Source organism: Malaya genurostris, chromosome 3 (genome assembly GCF_030247185.1).
Source record: "Malaya genurostris strain Urasoe2022 chromosome 3, Malgen_1.1, whole genome shotgun sequence".
Taxonomy (NCBI): domain Eukaryota; kingdom Metazoa; phylum Arthropoda; class Insecta; order Diptera; family Culicidae; genus Malaya; species Malaya genurostris.
In genome coordinates, this window is record NC_080572.1 from 57,472,296 (window position 1) to 57,490,529 (window position 18,234).

The 18,234-nt window shown below is 36.3% G+C and overlaps 1 protein-coding gene across 1 annotated transcript; it reads left to right on the forward strand.

Annotated features, from left to right (window-relative positions):
- The first annotated feature begins 5,717 nt into the window (after positions 1 to 5,717).
- Positions 5,718 to 14,606, forward strand: LOC131434733 (gelsolin-like). The gene is made up of 3 exons (XM_058601793.1): positions 5,718 to 5,845; positions 13,248 to 13,478; positions 13,542 to 14,606. The coding sequence occupies exons 2-3, from the start codon at positions 13,251 to 13,253 to the stop codon at positions 14,481 to 14,483; spliced, it is 1,170 nt and encodes a 389-aa protein (XP_058457776.1). The 5' UTR covers positions 5,718 to 5,845; positions 13,248 to 13,250; the 3' UTR covers positions 14,484 to 14,606.
- Positions 14,607 to 18,234: the final 3,628 nt, after the last annotated feature.

The following is an 18,234-nucleotide window of genomic DNA, read 5'->3' on the forward strand; positions in this document are numbered from 1 at the left end:
CCCATATATTTTGAAAACTTTTGAAAAAGTTTTTCAATTTATTAGGATTTCAACAATTGCTTACGGTAGAACCTTCGAAATATAAGTAAAAAAATAGTTTCACGTGTCAAACGTATGATTGAAAGCCGATCATCAAGTCGTACCAAGTTTATAACAAAAAGTTGTTTCCCTAGCAAGTGCTGATAAAAGTCTGGTCTCGTAAGTAGTTAAAATATCAAAATTTTCCAACAAGTACCAAGGAGAGAAATAGTTAGAGAAACGAATAAAATCTATTTCAATCATAATTTACACACTTATAACAAATCGTGTAAATTTACATCTCTATAAATGCACATAAAAGGAGCGTCGAAATTCACTTAAATTACACCTTAAAAAAGTAAAAATTAATCATATCATAAACGTCATAGCTACACACTTAGAAAAAATCGCATCGCGATTCAATATATATTCACAATTCAAAGCATGTAAAGATAGGTCATATCATTAACTTCACAGTTAATTTTGCTGAAGCTTACATCATGACAGACGCAAAATTTATGTGTACATGTTAGTAGATGTAATAAAGACTGTCCCAGAAAGTATTAACGCAACCAAAAACCGCTGCCATTTCGCAATGGTTCAGAATCTGTCAATTTTTATGGCTGACCCTGTTGTTAACACTCTTCTCTAAACACATGTCCAGTTGTTTATTCGTTCTCATTAGTTTGTTTCGAAATACGTGGACTTTCAGCAGAACAACTTCGAAAAATTGTGTACAAATGGTGCACAGAACGCGGACTGGCAATGAGAAAGATAGCAAAATGGACGGAGTAAGTGAAAAAGCCGTGCGAAATGCAATCAAGAAGTTCGGTGAGGATAAACCGAAAACGGGTCAAAAAAAAGGTCCTGCTCACTCTCAGTTGGATAAACGTATACTGGAGGTGTTCGAGCAAAAGAAGGAGGTATCAGTTCGGAATGTGGCCAAAAAAGTGGGCACTTCGAAGTCAAATGTTCTTCGTGCTAAAGAACGTTTGAATCTTCGAACCTATAAGAAGCAGAAACAACCAAAACGTAGTCCGAAACAAGAAGCATCGATCAGGGTTCGAAAGCTGTACAATACGATTCTTGCTGGAAATTTGAACTGCATAACCATGGAGGACGAAACCTACGTGAAACTCGATTACAAATCCTTGCCGGGACCACAATATTATACGGTGCGAGAAGGGTAAGTGTTAAACCTGTCCGAGACATCGATTGAAGTCGAAAAATTTGATAAGAAAGCTTTGGTCTGGCAAGCAATTTGTAGCTGCAATAAGATTTCGAAACCCTTCATCATCTTTGTTTCAATGAGCAGCGAAATATACATCAAGGAATGTTTACAAAAACGACTTCTACCCACGATTCGAAGCCACAAAGATCCTGTTGTCTTCTGGCTAGATCTTGCTTCTTGCCACTACTCGAAATCAACGGTACAACTTCGACCAATTGAGGAATTTTGGGCATTAACGAAGGCACATCTTAGGAAACATGTCTCGGCAGCCGAAACCATTCAACAGTTCGAAAAAGATTGGAAAAAAGTGTCAAAACTTGTCGCCAAGAAATTACAAATTGAATTACGGCAAGCTTGAATTTACGTCAAATGTAAGTTTCATTTTTTCTAAGAGTGTATCAATCCTTAAATCCAGTTCGGGTTTACATCTCATCCAAGTCAGTCGATAAAACAAAACCGCTTACGTTGGGGACAGAAGAAACCAAGTACAGTATTGTGTAGTGAACAATAGACCTCGAAAATGAGTGAACCAAACGAACAAAAGCTACCGTCGGTACGAAAGAATACAATTATTGTTGACTTCAGGCAGTGCAAAATTCGACCTTCGATACGAGAACTTGAAGGTTTGCTTAAGAAGCAAATGCATCTTGACATTAAACGTGTGCATGTGGCATTCGGTCAGAATACAAGAATACCGTGCAAATCACTTGTTACCTATGACAATCAGATGGCCACATGTCAATATTGCCAAAAAGCTGTTCACTACGGTAAGCCATGTGACAAGGAGACAACTATACCAAAGGACAACGGTGCTTCCTTCACATCAACCCCAAGCAACCCCAGTACACCTGTGACAGTCACCAACAACAGGGAAGTATCCCCTTCAACGAAACCATCCAACGTAACCCTTATAGAACAAAGTACACCAGCTGCAGTTAACAGCTTACCATCTAACCAACCAGCAACTGCAAACAATGTACAACAAGGCGCATCTACAGCAACTAGCAACGAAATCAACAACAATACCACGGCAATGGATGACGAGACGAACCACGAACAAACTGCCCCTCAATCCTCGCAGGAGGAAAATGGAAGCTCCTCTCCCCCTAGAAAAAGGGTGACAACGCGATTCAATACAAAAAAAAATTATCTAAAAACTCAGCTAAATCGGCCACGTAAAGCTTGTACGCAAATAGTCCTGAATAAAATATCTTTTAAATAAATCCTTAAATCCAACCATAAAAACTAAGCATTTTCTAGATTTGTAAACAGCACCCAATTTCACTTACTTGAATTTGATATTTCGTTGTACGATTTCTCTATAAGTATTAATTAAACATACAGTGAAAAGTCGCTGATACAATTATTATCGGGAGTTCACCGTTTGTGCAGCACAGAAATCATAGTAGAGTTGGCTGGATCTTTGATAATAAAAAACTTTTGAGCCACAGTACTTCAGTACAAGTAAATAGTTGAAAAAAAGTAAAAGTTTATTATTATTATGTTTAATTAACCTTTAACCTATCTTCAACCAGAGGAATTGAGCTGAAATACCTTTTCCGGATTGTTCTTCTAAATATACATTTGATTAAATTAAGTCTAAATTAAAGTTTCAGTTATCCAGTCAAACATTAAACTGAATACAAATGAATCAACGTTGAACCAATAAACATTCTTACAATTTTCAACTTTCCGCATAAGTGGATCTTTTTAGTTGCTGGACATTTATTTCTATTTAAAGTCTCGACTCACTCTTGTTATATTAAATAAATACCATACCGCATTCATTATATATGATTTTACGCAGTCCGACTCGAGCGTCTTTTGAGCGCTACTGTATTTCAAACGCATATAACTCACCACGATATATAAAACAACGCATTAAAATAAATATACCAAATACTTTATAAAATCAATTATGATATCGATAACTATCCTTAAATAAAAAGAAACGAATTCGAAAATCATTAATCATTAGCTATATAGCATTCGACTATTTCGTATCAAGTTTAATGGTATTCTGTACGATAGTCTTGCTTACATATAACTTTAAGCCACTTTCGAACTGAAGCATTCGGTCTCAGTTTAAAAGCCCCAACCACGCGTGTGTGATTGTTCCCGTTGATCGGAAGGCTTTTTTCGTATCTTCGATTCCGATCAACAGTAAGATGTTCTTCGAGCCGTTTCACGATTCACATCATTTATCCAGGGATATACAGGGATTTGTCGGGTCAGGGTTATTCCACCGAAAGAAATTTCGCCGAAAGCCGTTTCACTGAAATCCAGTTCGCCGAAAAGGTCATTTGGCCGAATGAAATTTCGCGAAATGTCCCTTTCGACGAAATAACTCTTTCAGCGAAAACACCTTAGGTGAAATGACCCATTCGGCTAAATGGATCGCTCCTATCGTAGCTCACATTAACACTTCAAACCCATAATTATCACTCATTGCATGTTGAAATCAGGACAAACGAAATCAGTGATCGTGAAAGTTTCTGCTGGTTGAACTAATATTCCCAGTTCACCCTGTTGTTGTGTATAACTAACACGAATTCAGATTCGCCTATCAGAGTTTTAATTCCGAGAGAAATGATTACTACATAACCACTGTGGTTCTGATTTATTTTGCCGACTGTTTGCGATGAGCTTATCTCTTCGCTCATTCCTAGGAAAAAAGTTAATTCCAGCTACAGCAGTGAAGCGAGAGATTTTCTATCAATATAGATCACAGCATGGTACAGTTAACAAGAGTTTTTTTTGGTCAATCAACAATACATCTGTATAAAAATGTAGTTACTGTTACGAAAAAATCGGTAGATTGTATTCTACGATTGCGTTTGCCTAAGCCCGTTTGTTTCAGTATTTTTTTATCCACGAGAGTGCTGGGTTCCAAATAACATCATCAACGTTATAGTTGTATTACTTTCCAAAAATTGAAAATGATTCATCTACTTTCGTCTTTCCTTTAATACAAACAGACAAATTTTAAAACACCGAAAAACGATTTTTTTAAATATTGTTTTCTTTTGAATCAAAACCCATAACTAATTGGTGTTGATATAAACTCACACTTTACCCGAACCACGCTTTACTCAAAAGCAAATAATATTGACGAAACTCCATATTCCCGTAAGTATATCAGCTTCTCTACAAATGACGCAAACCTTATACAAATCCGATATATTAGAATCGCATACATTAAAGATTTATAAACCCAATTGTATGCATCAATTGTCATATTGCAATACAAATGCAAAAACTAGTTGAAGTTGTTTAATACAGGCACAAATGTCAGCTAAATTTTGACTCACTTCATGCCAATTTGTGAGCACTGTTACAAATCATGTTTTACCAATAAGTAAAATTACACTTGATTTTGGGGAATAGGACGTGTTTTTATATTATGCTCATGAGTAGTAGTTACCATATCATAAAAAAACAATTTGTCAGAGTATTCCGTATTATTATTTGTATTTGCTCATACGTCGATTCTGTCATAGTATTTCCAATGAAGGAGCTACGCTTTTCATTAAAAGTCAATATGAGACAGCTACCTGGACATTAAATCTGACATATCAAGAATTAAGTTATTTCATTAATCATCGAATCAATTATAGGAGGCCATATACGATACCTAATAATTTCATGAAACGGTTAAATTTTCTTGCCAAAATTTGATTTTGAGACCGGATTTCTGTAACTGGTCAGATCAACATCATTGGTATCGCTGTTCCCCAAGTTTTTGAAGATTGATTCTAAACTCTATGTTGTTCGTCCGAAGCAAATGAGAATAAACGTTTCCTGCTGCCACCAGAAACAAAAGAAAAACTGCTTTGACCAGAAGTCAACAGAATATAGGGTAACTGTACCCTTAATCATCTCATCTTCAATATTTATCCCATACATTACAGTCATTCTTTAAAATAAGATCTAAAATCTCTTTTAAATACATTGCACAATTATCCCATGTTAGAACATTCACAATAGCACCTTTTAGATCGAGAATATTTAATCTTTTCGCATTGATTGATATATTTTTTTTATCGTTTATTTATACCCGGCTTTAACCAAGTTGCGGTCCTTCGCCGGGTTGACTGATTGATACTTCAACAAAGGAAGCATATATGTAGGTGCGCTCAGTGACTCATTCTCGTATACAGTTTGAGATACATTTTATCAGATATTATTTCACAGATAAACCCACCTGACATTTTGTAATTCTCTACCTTATAGTATTGCAAATTGCAACAAGTGGTGCGCTTGCCACGATAGTTTGATTCATAGAAAAGAGCAAGTGCGAGCTGTTTACTAATTAACAATCAAACGGAATTTGCTCTTACACCGTTGATCTTGACTGATCAAGAAAAGACGAACAAGTTTAAACTCATGTTTATTATTTTTATATTGTTTATTTCCCGCTTGCCGAGAAGTCTATCAGTTACCGACGTAGTTGTGCTATCCCATTCGTAGATGTTTGTTTTAAAAACAAAACTCAGAAGCTAATTGCTATAAATTGACGCCGTTCGACTTCAGTTCGGAACGAGAAACTGATCGAAGCGGTTGTGTTCGTAAGAGTAGTGATCCATCGTCAAGACGGTGAGTGCCGGTTAAACGATCATACATTTTATGTGCTGAGGTAAACCGTGAACTGTTAAACGTTGGGGTCAAACGACATATCCAGTCTGAGAAGCGTCGTTAGGCATGTGTTTGTAGCTGTACTGAATAGATTTCGTATGTGGTTACGGTAGAGCAGTTGTAATTGAGTAATTCCTGCAAATTTATTTATCCATTCTATCACAATAGTGCCAAATAAGTTTTGGATCGCTTCACTACAATTGTACAGTGCGAAAGATGAATTGATACGAGTAATTCCAATCTACGTGTAATATCATGTAATATGAGAAGCCTTGAAAAAGTAGTACCCAGACTATGGTAGCAATCACAGTATTGACCTCTGATGTCATGCGGTAGCTTGTATTTTGTATACAAATAAGCATCGTGTATGATTGCGTGTCAATGATAGCGATGTAGCTCGCTCAGTGATGATGTCCAATCACATGTGATCCTCGGACATACTTCCCCGTTGTGAATTAGAAACTGGAAAGCATTTCATTTATGCAGAACAGCCATTTCAGTTTATTTTTTTAATTAGTGATATAGAGCACCACGCATATATTTTTGAAGTTACTTAACTCCTAAACATTCGTACTGGATGTAAACTTTACTGAAATGAAATAGACTAGACATAACTCTCGATGAATTCCAGTAGCTAAAAAATCTTAATCGTACTACCTAGATCTTCACAGCTGACTGATTACCGCGGGCATTATTTACTGTACGCACAGATAGGTAAATGACAGCTAAATCGTTTTGAGAACTGCTGTACGAATAGTACACGTACAGATATGCACACGATCAAGAGTGTTAAGAATTATCGTCAAACGACTCATACTTTTCGAGTATGCCTCGTATTTGGATTTCAAACTATTTTACACATTTTTCTCAAATAGAATATGGTTTCATATTGCATGCATGAGAACTTGTCACTGAAATGATTAGGTTTCAATTAACTTGATGAACCTGGTTACATCCTTAAAATAGCTTGAGATCTATACTCGTAGAAAATGTAATGAAACAAATTTTAAACCCATTTGGGATGTTAAATTTCTAATTATTTAATCATTTTCCAAAGCAATGCGAAAGATCAGATACTAGATAACTTTAAATTATGCATTGCTATATTCGTTGTTTAGGGTTTCGTTTACAGACAGGGGAAGATGATCGGTTGCCGGCAGTGTTCGGTTACCGGCATCCCACCGTAACTTTTTAAAGAAAGCAGATAGCGCCATTCCGACAATCGTCATGTGTGTGTAATAGCAGCACGTTCTTTTTGTGCCAAATACCAAAGCAAACAGACGCTTGTACTTTTTGCTGCGCTTAGGATAAATTTTAATTGCGTGAAAATCAACACAAAAGTTATTTATGACTTTTTTTATAGTATCATAAATTGAAAAGCATCAATCGAAAAGGTGAGTGGATTGAATATTTATGATGTAAAATCGATCTACTGGCACTCCATGGTGTTCGGTTACCAGCATCCCATTTTTTTCGACAAATCGGAAAAAATTATCAGTGATATGCAGAGAGGCCAAGTCTGCAAATTTGTCTGTGAGTTATCAAATTTCTTAGTTAACCTGTAAACCTTTTTTCGTCTAAAGACTTTTTACAGACTTTTGAAACTTCGATTGTTTGCAGACATTCGTCAGAAATAATAGACTTTTGTAAATTGACGCGATCTTTTCGTTTTTGCTAGCTAAACTTATTATATGACATGGCATCTCTGGTGATATGCAACACGTGGATAACTTGACGGCTTCAATACATCCGTCATATAAGTAAAAACTTTGGATCTCAAACAAATCGTCCAAGTCAAGGAAAATTAACTTTAATGCACTGATTAATGCAATTAAATGTTGCTTAGTGGATCAGAAGCCGATAAATTCAACTGCAGTAACGTATTGAATTCCGTGAAGCCGGCGGAAGACCGGCCCAATCAACACCAAAGGCGTCACCATCCAAATCATTGGTCAAGAGAGCCAAGGTGAAGTCATCATCAGACAATGAAGACTTTTGTCCAAAACGCCTCTGAAAAATAGAAGTTCCGTTTTTTCTTTGAATAATTGCAGTTTTCACTTATATTTTTCCATTTTTAGCGAAATTTCTTGAGGTGCCGGTAACTGAACACCTTTTTTGAAATGGCCAAAATTTATCACTTTACTAAATTGGTAATAATGTTTTTTTAATCGATTGAATCAACTTAGTTTTTTATTCAGTTGTTAGCTAGGGACTTTAGCTTTCCATTGCTGTATATATGTCCGCATAATGTGCACTTAGTCAGAAGTTATAAGCTTAAAAGAAGAGGGTGCCGGTAATTGAACACTCTCCCCTACTGCAAGATCTGAAAGGGTCTCGTTTGAAGATACACAATTCCATTTCCTGGAAACACAAACATTGTTTGAATCATTCAAAGTAAAATGCCTCAGTTTCTATTTTAAAAATTTTCAGACCATAATTCAGTGCCACACCAATAACCTAGTCTCGAACTCAGTTCCAAAATACAGTTCCACAACCTAGTGTCAGTGATCAGTTTAACAATCCAGACCCAGAATGCACTTCTAGAATTCAGTTTCAGAATTCAGCTCTCGAGTTTAGGCTCAGAATTCAGTTCCAGAGTCTAGCATCAAAATTGAGTCCCAGAATTCAGATCCAGTATTCAGTTCGAGCAATCCCGATCAACAATGGATAACAAAATTGTATCTGGGGTTGTTTCGTTTTTTCTATATAAATAAGTCATAATCTCGGCCTCGTTAATAGTTAAAATAACAAAAATTATAACTCAATTTAACCTAGTTGATAACAAACTTGTTACAAACCTTGATATGTAAAAATCAATATTATATCTAAATTTGTTACAAATTTAGTACGACTTTTCAGCTGTTATTACCCATTTTTGGGGGGAAAAGGCTTTATCGTGCAAATCTAAAACTATACTTCGCGTAGTAAGATGAAATTGCATACCTTTGGGCGATTTTATTTGCGATAAAAAAAACATGAACTGTTAAGCGACTGGTTTCGAACCGGGAAGTTTTGACTTGCCAACATATGCTACGATTGCATCGGGGCATGAGAACCAACTGAGATTGGGAGGATATATTGGCATCATAAAATAACTAATGTAAGTCCATATGGCTACAAACCTAATCTATCGCTCTCCACCTCTTTCGTCGTTTCCTTCCAACCGGCATAGGAATGACAAAGGGGCTATTTTAGAACTATGAGCAAGCTTTTTTTTGGTACTGAAGAATAGTTGTAAATGAACGAAAATGATTAAACTCAGTGAAACAAAACTACCTTATAGAATCTGAGGAAATTAACTAATGAATGATAGCTTTTCAGTTTGTTCTTCTTTGTACCAAAAGGCGGCCCTTCTTTTCAATTCGAATCAGTTCGCTCGTTCAATTGAAGTAGTGAATTGTCTGTACGTGTATGTATGTCGATTGACGGGTATATTTGATTGAAATGTGCACTTAATTTTCTCGGAGATGACTGAATCGATTTTCGTAAATTTAGAATAGAATAAAAATTCGTTTGAAAGTCAGTGAAAAATCAGAAGTGTATATAACATCGATTCGAATAGCAAGTTTTTATGATTGATGATCAACCAATTGCCTATTAGTCATATTAGTTTGCGATATCCGCATCCAGAAGCCCCGCAAGTATAGTTCAAAAACCATCAAAATTGAACTTTCATTCCGGTTTGATTGTTTGATATCTACCTAGATTGACTCACGGAAAAATGATTCAAATGGAAAGTCTCATAATGCGGGTCGGTTGCTTTAAACTCTACATTGCAAATTTCGAATCCCAGCTGATGGTTCCGGATTGGAAGTAATCAAAATACTACGAAATGCGACTATCATAAATTTATCAGATATGGATAGATTGAACTTTTCAAATCAAAGGAGTAATAAATCGTTTTTGTCTGATTCATGAATTTAAAAATGTTCATGCAATGATATAGATGACAACGGGCAAAATTCGATATCTGCAATTCACAGATCTTATTAATTGATGACCTAACCAACTTATTTCGATTTTACTGGTTTTGAATCCAAAAATTGTGAAAGTGATTCGATATTACTTTAGTTTGCGTTAGGCCATGATGATATCATCAGCGCCACTAGTGAACATTTTTCAATGTAATATTAACAAAGTTTTTCATTTAGGACTACGTAAAAAATCATCAGATCAACATAGTATAAAGTACAGCAAGAACTAAACATAAATCGATACGAATTTTATAAGATTTTTTTTTCTCTATTTTCAGTACATCCGGGGTCCGTTAAACTAAAGTCGCTATTTTTAATCTGCAACTAAAAGACCTATAAATTGAGAAAGTATTGAGCTGAGTTTAGATTTTGTTTTTGAGCCTAGTTTAGATTTTGTTTTCCGTTTATTGCAGCATCACTTTTGAAGACGATTTGAAATTTTTAACACTTATCACTCTGTGTTTTCGGAAACAAAAATCGGCCACCGATAAAATTGAAGAATTTAAGCATTCATTTTACTCAAAGCTAGTGAAAATCATCTCTTAGAAAACATTGCGGATTCAATAAACTGAGTCGAATGCTATATCACTATTTCCAGTATTTATTAGTCGATTTTTGAAGCTTTTGCCTTACCTTTCTTTGTTCATAAGAGAAAAAGCGCAAAATTATATTGAAAAATATTTATTTTCAATTTAAAATTAATATTTGAATAAAAACTTTACACAATTTAAGTAGGAATTACTAAGGAACGTTCTCAAATTTAAAATTTAGGCTGTCATTTCAAATCGAATATCAAATTATTGTTTTCAAAAGCATCTTCAGGTATGTGAAATTGGAAAAAATGATTGTTACTGCTCTTTATTAAAGCATAGCATTTTTCGGGTTGAAAGTCATAAACATGATCAACAAAAGTGTTTGAACTCTTTTTTCAATTCTCTAGTATAGTTTTTCCTGAAATATAACGGCCCTTAATATAATATCTGGACTTGCTATAATATTAATAAAATCTGAAAGTTTGCTTTTGATTTAGAATCATATTTATAACATAATGAGATATAAATATTAGGATCACATATAATTTTGATAGAATCCTGTTATCCTCTGCTCCAAAATTCGGTTTCAAAATTTCAGGTCAGGAATTCAGATTCTTTTACATCAAAGAAACTGAACCATACATTTTATTTGTATTCACTTCAACCAGTTATCTTTCTGACATTACGCACCCGTCTTTCTAATTGGAAGATTTTTTTTGTTTTGTTGAAGTGCCTTGTAAATGAATCAAAACGAAACGGTATATTTACAAATATTTTTGAAAACGCTTATATAAATCAGCCCGTTTTTTAAAATTAGTCTTGATTCCAACGTTTTAGTTTTCGATGTAAATCTACATAACATTTGTTGTGCAACCTGAACAAAACAAACAAACAAAACTCGTAATGAGAATTTAAATTTATGTTTTTTTTAAATAATTTTGACTAAATATTTATCAATAATTGATTCAACCACAGCCATGGCAAATTCCAATGCGGTTTATTTTTTTATCAATCATAACACAAATGGGCATTAAAGGCTGACCTGTGCCGGCTGCTTCAGACTAAGTTCAAGTTTAACAGCGAACTATGGACGTATTCTTAATTTATAGAATACGATCATAGATGTAATCTGTAAGATCGGTCAGCATTTATAAGCGTTTTTGTCTCGTAAGGTTTTGACCACCGATTTTTTTTCGCAAACACACTTCGGACGTGTGTTTGGCCATGCTGATGCGATATCAAGTGGATTTCTGGTGCTGATTGTTGGTAAAACCTGAATCCACTATTACACGTCAGAAAATAGAATCAATACCAGGTAAAGGACTGAAGCCGGCATGAATGTTCCGAAATCACATATGGGCATGCTTTTGGTAAATTAGCCCTTAAAAGGAAAAATTTCCAACAGCGAGTACTACTGCGCATTATAGGAGCTACTGATGGCTTAAGTCGTAGCAAATCGACCTCACATAAATCGAGATATATCGTTTTTGATTTTCTTACCATAAAGAAAGGCTATGCAATCACTGTGAAACCCGGCTTTTCAACCGAGGCTCGTAGTGCCGAGTATCATATACCATTAGACTCAGTACGTCGAATACACAAATTGGCTGTGTATGTGCGCTCGATTTTCGCGGAGATGGCTAAACCGATTTTCACAAATTAAGATTCAAATGAAAGGTCTCTTGGTTATTATTGAATTTTACCCGGAATTCACCGGCTTGGAAGTAACGGAGTAAAATGTGCAAAAAAAACTGAATAAAAAGTGTATTCGATTTTCTCAGAGACCTCTCAACCGATTTTCTTCAACTATGATTCAAGTTTATTTCAACTATGATTTCAACGGTTTAGGACCCCGAATGCTTTCCTATCAAGCTTATTTCTCCGATTTGGCTCCCTAGGGCTATTATCTGTTCCCAAACCTCAGAAGACGACTCTTCAATAGAAATACAGCTCGCGTGAAGAGATTATTAACGTCAAAAATCATCGAGATCGAAATGTTGGAAAATCTCTGCAAAAAGTATACCGACCTGAAAAAGGCTAACGTTGACTTTCATTCCCAAGGAGAAAAATTTTTTACCCTCGTAGTAATGTATGGGATAGCTTGGATGAGAAGGTCATTTGATTCAATTCAGTTTATTCAATTGTAAGATTTCTATTCTATTTATCGTACCTTATTTGTTCTAGAGTCAGCTACAAGATTTGCTCAGCTACTCGTCTTTACTCCAAACAGCTAAAAGCGAAAAATGAAATAATGCTCTGATTCAACGGCAATTCATTGAGAAACATGTGAAACTCATCGCCAAAGAAGCTGCTGATCAGGAAGATTAGGAAAATATTTTTTTTGTCAAATGCAACAAAAGCTTTCTGATAAATAGAACTTTCGGAATATCGGAATATTCCGCATATTCCGTTATTCAGTAGCAACAGCTATCCTGTGGTTTCCTTTACTGTATCAAACATGCGTCTCCACAACAGAAACAACTCGGTTCATGGTTGGATGCTCGTCACCCGGTCTCCGTCCACTTGCTAGATCTACCTTGCCTTCTGTGCGCCTCTATTTCTGGTTCCGACCGACACAGCTTCAAGATCCATTTTCACAAGGATGCTCAGCCAATCGTAGCGTATTCCAACTGCGCTCCGCTATATCTGTTAATTACTTTCTCACTTTTCCATCTATGATCAATGATTGGAACAAAAACAAATACAGTTTTTCTACATTTACCTTTTGCTTGATTTTTTCTACAGCTAAGCAAGACCGATCGATTTTTAATATCATTGGTAGAATGATTCAGCGCTCATTACACTAGTATTTTATACCATAACTAACGTTTACTTTGTTGTAATTTTCCCCAAAAGAAAATGTACCACCGCCTGCTGATATTGACGCTAGCGGCCGCTGTTTTCAGTGTCGCTCTTAGTGCCACTGTACCAAGCGGACCAAATCGCAAACTGGACATCCCCGCCTTCAAGACTGCTGGCCAAACGAAGGGTGTAGAAATTTGGCGTGTAGAAAACTTCAAACCGGTGGCAGTACCGAAAGCAGAATACGGAAAATTCTACACCGGTGATTCATACATCGTTCTCAACGTAAGCTCAGACTACCTATTTTTTTCCTGGATATAACATAACGCTTTTAATCTTTCATTACAGACAGTTGAGGACAAAAACAAAAAGAAATCCTATGACGCCCACTTCTGGTTGGGATTGAAAACCACTCAGGACGAGGCCGGTGCCGCTGCTATCCTCACCGTACAGCTGGACGATCTGCTGAGCGGAGTACCCGTGCAGCACCGTGAGGTTGAAGGTTCCGAATCAGACCTGTTTCTCAGCTACTTCAAGGGAGGCGTACGCTATTTGGAAGGTGGTGTCGCTTCCGGATTCAAGCACGTGGAAACCAATGCCGCTAAACCAAAACGTCTCTTCCAAATCAAGGGAAACAAAAATATTCGCGTTCGCCAGGTCGAATTGGCCGTATCTGCTATGAATAAGGGCGATTGTTTCATCCTGGATGCTGACCGAGATATTTACGTGTACGTCGGTCCTAAAGCCAATCGCATTGAAAAGCTTAAAGCAATCAACGTTGCCAACGATATCCGCGATCAAGATCATGCTGGACGGGCCAAGGTTCATACCATTGATGAATTTAGCTCGCCAACCGATCAAGAGAATTTCTTCAATGTCCTTGGATCAGGATCGCCAAATCTTGTGCCGGAACAATCGGCTGCCAAAGAAGACGCAGCTTTCGAAAAAGCCGACGCGGCCAGTGTTTCCCTGTACAAAGTCACCGATTCTAAGGGCGGAAAACTTGCTGTCGAACAAATCAATCAGAAACCATTGAAGCAGGAGATGTTGAAACCGGAAGATTCCTTCATTCTGGACACCGGTTCTGGTTTGTACGTTTGGATCGGCAAAGGTGCAACCCAACAGGAAAAAACACAGGCCTTGGTAAAAGCACAGGAATTTATCAAAACCAAAAAGTATCCAGCATGGACACCGGTAGAGCGCATTGTCCAAAACGCAGAGACAGCTCCGTTCAAACATTTCTTCCAGACATGGCGGGACGCAGGATCGACCGGATCGAGACTAGTCTAGAAGAACGACGAGATGGAAGTTGTTGGACATGTAGACTGCGATTGTTGTAGTTAGTATCGAATTTGTACTTGATCATATCGGGTAATAAAGTTTTCTACACCAGAGGCACTGGCACTTTCCCGATTTAGTTTAATATAATTGTAGATTAATTTACGTTGGATCACGAAATCATCCTGCGCCCATGTCTTCGTCACTACTCACTATTGGAGATAGCTTTAAGATGCTATATTTTCTTGTGTGCTACAGATGCGAATACGTTAAAGGTTAGTTCGGAGATGTCGATCCGATCTTAGTAGATCTCTCAACAGTCTCGAAATAGGTATTTCTTTAACGGATAAATGTTCCACAACACGGAAAAGTTGTATTCTGATGTGTGATCAGAGATTCTTGTATTTAGGTCTAGGCCACCTAGCCCCATAGCAGCATACTGTCTTCGAGCAATTCGAGTTCGTAGCATACAAACAGGATTTGGAAAACTAGAAAAAACAGTTTCACAACATCTCTAAGAACTCATATTACCAAAGTTTATCACTCAAGATAGAGTGTTTCACGATTTTTCATGTATCATTTGAATAGAACCCCTCGATAAACTCGGTTCACCGTCAGTTTCAGTTGAGTTTTTATTTTAAACAAACAAGCGTCTGATCGTTGCATGCGTCGTAACTATGACATTGTTTGTTAATGTAGAACTACAATATGAAATAAATTACACATGAAAAATAATGTGGATTAATAGTACTATAAAATAGATATCAGTTCAATCCTTGGTTGAATAAAAAATCTGACTGAATTAAAATGGAATGCATTGATTATTCAATTAACAGGATTGTCTTAGTTTCGCTTTCAAATTATATTGAAAAATGAAGAATATTAAAGTAATTTTCCATTCAATTGCTTTATATTATTATTACTTTATTATTACTTTAATACTAAAAATCTGTTCCATTTGTTATTTGTTGAATCTAGGACATGATAAGGCATAAATGTTAATAGAAGTAATCGAATATATTGTTGCCGTTTTTCATTGAAAAACACTGGTGGCGTGGATTGCTCTGGTTTTGCACTTTCGAGCAAAAATGCAACATTCTGGCGGTGTTTCATTGCTATTTCTGCTCGAAAGTGCAAAATCAGAGCAATCCACGCCACCAGTGTTTTTCAATGAAGAACGGCATGTGTGATATGTTTACTTCCTTCCAAACTTGTATTGTTGTCATGGTTTTCAATGATAATCAATACGAAGGGTCCATAAAATATAACTTTTGCTAAGTTCAACATTTTTCTTTGAATCGTATGGGACATTGAAATGTTGAGTTTATCTTTGATATTAAGATACATGGCAATGAATCGTTGAATTCAAACTGTTCTCAAACTAAAGAAGCGTTTGCTAGAAGAACGAAATCACAATGAAATGGAACAATCGGGATAATGGATCTATAAAATGGGCGCAAAGGGTATGCGCCGGAAGTCGAAACAAATTGGGACGCCGAGGGAAACCTTCTCATAGACAAAAGCACGGTTTTGGACAGGGGAAAGCAGTTCCTCAACGAGCACCTCAACGGAGATGTAGCGCACGGAGATGGAGATGATTAAATTCCTACTGGCCTCTGATCTAGAGCCTCGCCGTCTACCAAGCGGCGTTCCCTTGCGCCCGCGCTACTATGGATCCAATTTTTCAATTCCTCGAGAACTGTCGATAGTACAACTTGACCACTAGTCTCATTTTCGTCGATTGGAGAGGAAGCGCTCCACAAAAATAATTGAAAACCCCTATTTTAATTCAGGAAATTTGTATAGAACTATAAAACCTTTCATTTGAATCTTAGTTAGCGATAATCGTTTCAGCCATCTTTGCGCTTGAGTAATATTATTTTCACTTTTATGGTGCATGTGATTCCGGAACCGGAAGTCGGATTCAGATGAAATTCAGGAACTTTGTATAGGACTGTAAGACCTGTCATTTGAATTTAAGTTTGTGAAGGTCAGTTTAGTTAGGCTTTTTGGTGCAGCTACTAACATTATAGTTTTTGTCCTGTAACTCTGGAACCGTAAGTCTGATCCAAATAAATTTTATTAACTCTGCATGAGATTGCAAGTCCTTTCTTTTGAATCTAAGTTTGTGAAAATTGATTCAAGCATTTCCGGGAAAAGTGAGTGACAATATTTGTCACACACAAACATTTACTCAGTTCATCGAACTGAATCGACCCTCTGGGCCTCGGTGAAAAAGTCGGTTTTCACAGGGATTGCATGGCTTTTCTATATGAGAAAGGTAAAAATGGTAATTTTTCGTTATTTCACTGTCGAGAAACAGGAGAAGATAGGAAAGTTACGTTCGGAATATTTGTGGATATAATTTTAAAGGCCAAAACAAAAACGGCGGACAAAACTAATTTTGGAAAACCCGTTAAAGTAATTCTGAACACCGAATAAAATCATTGAGTGCAAAAACCGGACACAAAAATTAACCGGTTCTTCCAGATCAAGTGTTCAATGTTCTTCGTCTGGTGCATGTAAAAAAAGATTTTTTTAAACGATTTTTGCATTATCAAATATGTGTCCGGTTATTGAACTCAATGTTTTTATACAGTCTTAGCATACAGAAATACTCAAACGGAGTTTCCAAACAAAGATGCACATATCCGATTTTTTAATTCAACCGTTCAAATGATATACACCAAAACCTGCATTTACGAACTAAACGGGGGTTCGTGAATCGAGATAGTTCATGAAAAAAGATTGTTATGTGGAATTTACTTCGCGTACAACGAAGTTTCGTGTAACGAATGTGGAAAACCCCAATCATATGATGTTTTCGGAATGGATGTAAAGAGTAGGTGCAAGAAAATGATTTAGGGGGGTCGTTTAGGGGGGGGGGGGGTTTCAAAATCCAAGAAGGCGACATGCGGTGTATTGATATTTCTAAAAACACCCTACATTACGCCTATTTTAGAAACGGGTTTGATGAACATTAGGGTGGGACAAGGTTGTTTGGGAAAAAGAAGAAAAGGTTTATTTTCTCGCTCCACCCAACTTTTCGTGTTCCGTTTTGGATCTCATAAGCACCATACAAAGTTTTAGCTATCGGAGAAACTATATTTTCGCGCCCGAGGTTTAAAGTTTGTATGGGATTTAGCATGGAGAATTTCACTTTTTACAATAAAAACCGGTTGAAGATCAACTTATGAACTCTAAAAATCAGTGCGTGTATCAATTTTGTAGGAAATTTAATAAGGAAGAAAACTTTCGAAGACCGTAAAACAATTCGACATTTGTAGGAAAAGTTATTAAAGGAAAATCGGCGTAAGGTCCGAACAATGGCTCATTCCTTAATATATTTAGCACCACTGCTTCAAGTGGTCGTAATATAATTTGACTTTTTTCTTTCAATATGCTAAAACGGTTGACCTTAGTGATTTGATGTCTTCACGATAATTACTCAGCTTAGAATGAAGATTCTTTTTAAGTGACAAACCATGCTCCAAACTTTATTGTAAAGCCACAAAGTCATGTAAATTATGTTGTTGGTTGCATAAAATAGTATCGTCTATATCTTCTTAACAATAATAGATAGAGAGTTTATATCTTCGGTAAAGTTATTGGATTTGAATTTTTCTACAATATTGTAGAAGATTCTAAAAACCTATTCCCTCAAATTAAAAAGTTAGACTTTTTTGTGTCTTTACAGTAAGTTTTGGGACATGGCTTGTCGCTTAAAAAGAATCTTCATAATAAGCTGAGAAACTTTTGTGAA

What these genes read in the sequence shown, in the direction of transcription:
- LOC131434733 (XM_058601793.1), top strand. Translation starts at nt 13,251, where the DNA reads ATGTACCACCGCCTGCTGATATTGACGCTAGCGGCCGCTGTTTTCAGT. An exon ending in ATTCATACATCGTTCTCAAC is followed by an intron (nt 13,479 to 13,541) that starts GTAAGCTCAGAC and finishes CTTTCATTACAG; the next exon opens with ACAGTTGAGGACAAAAACAA.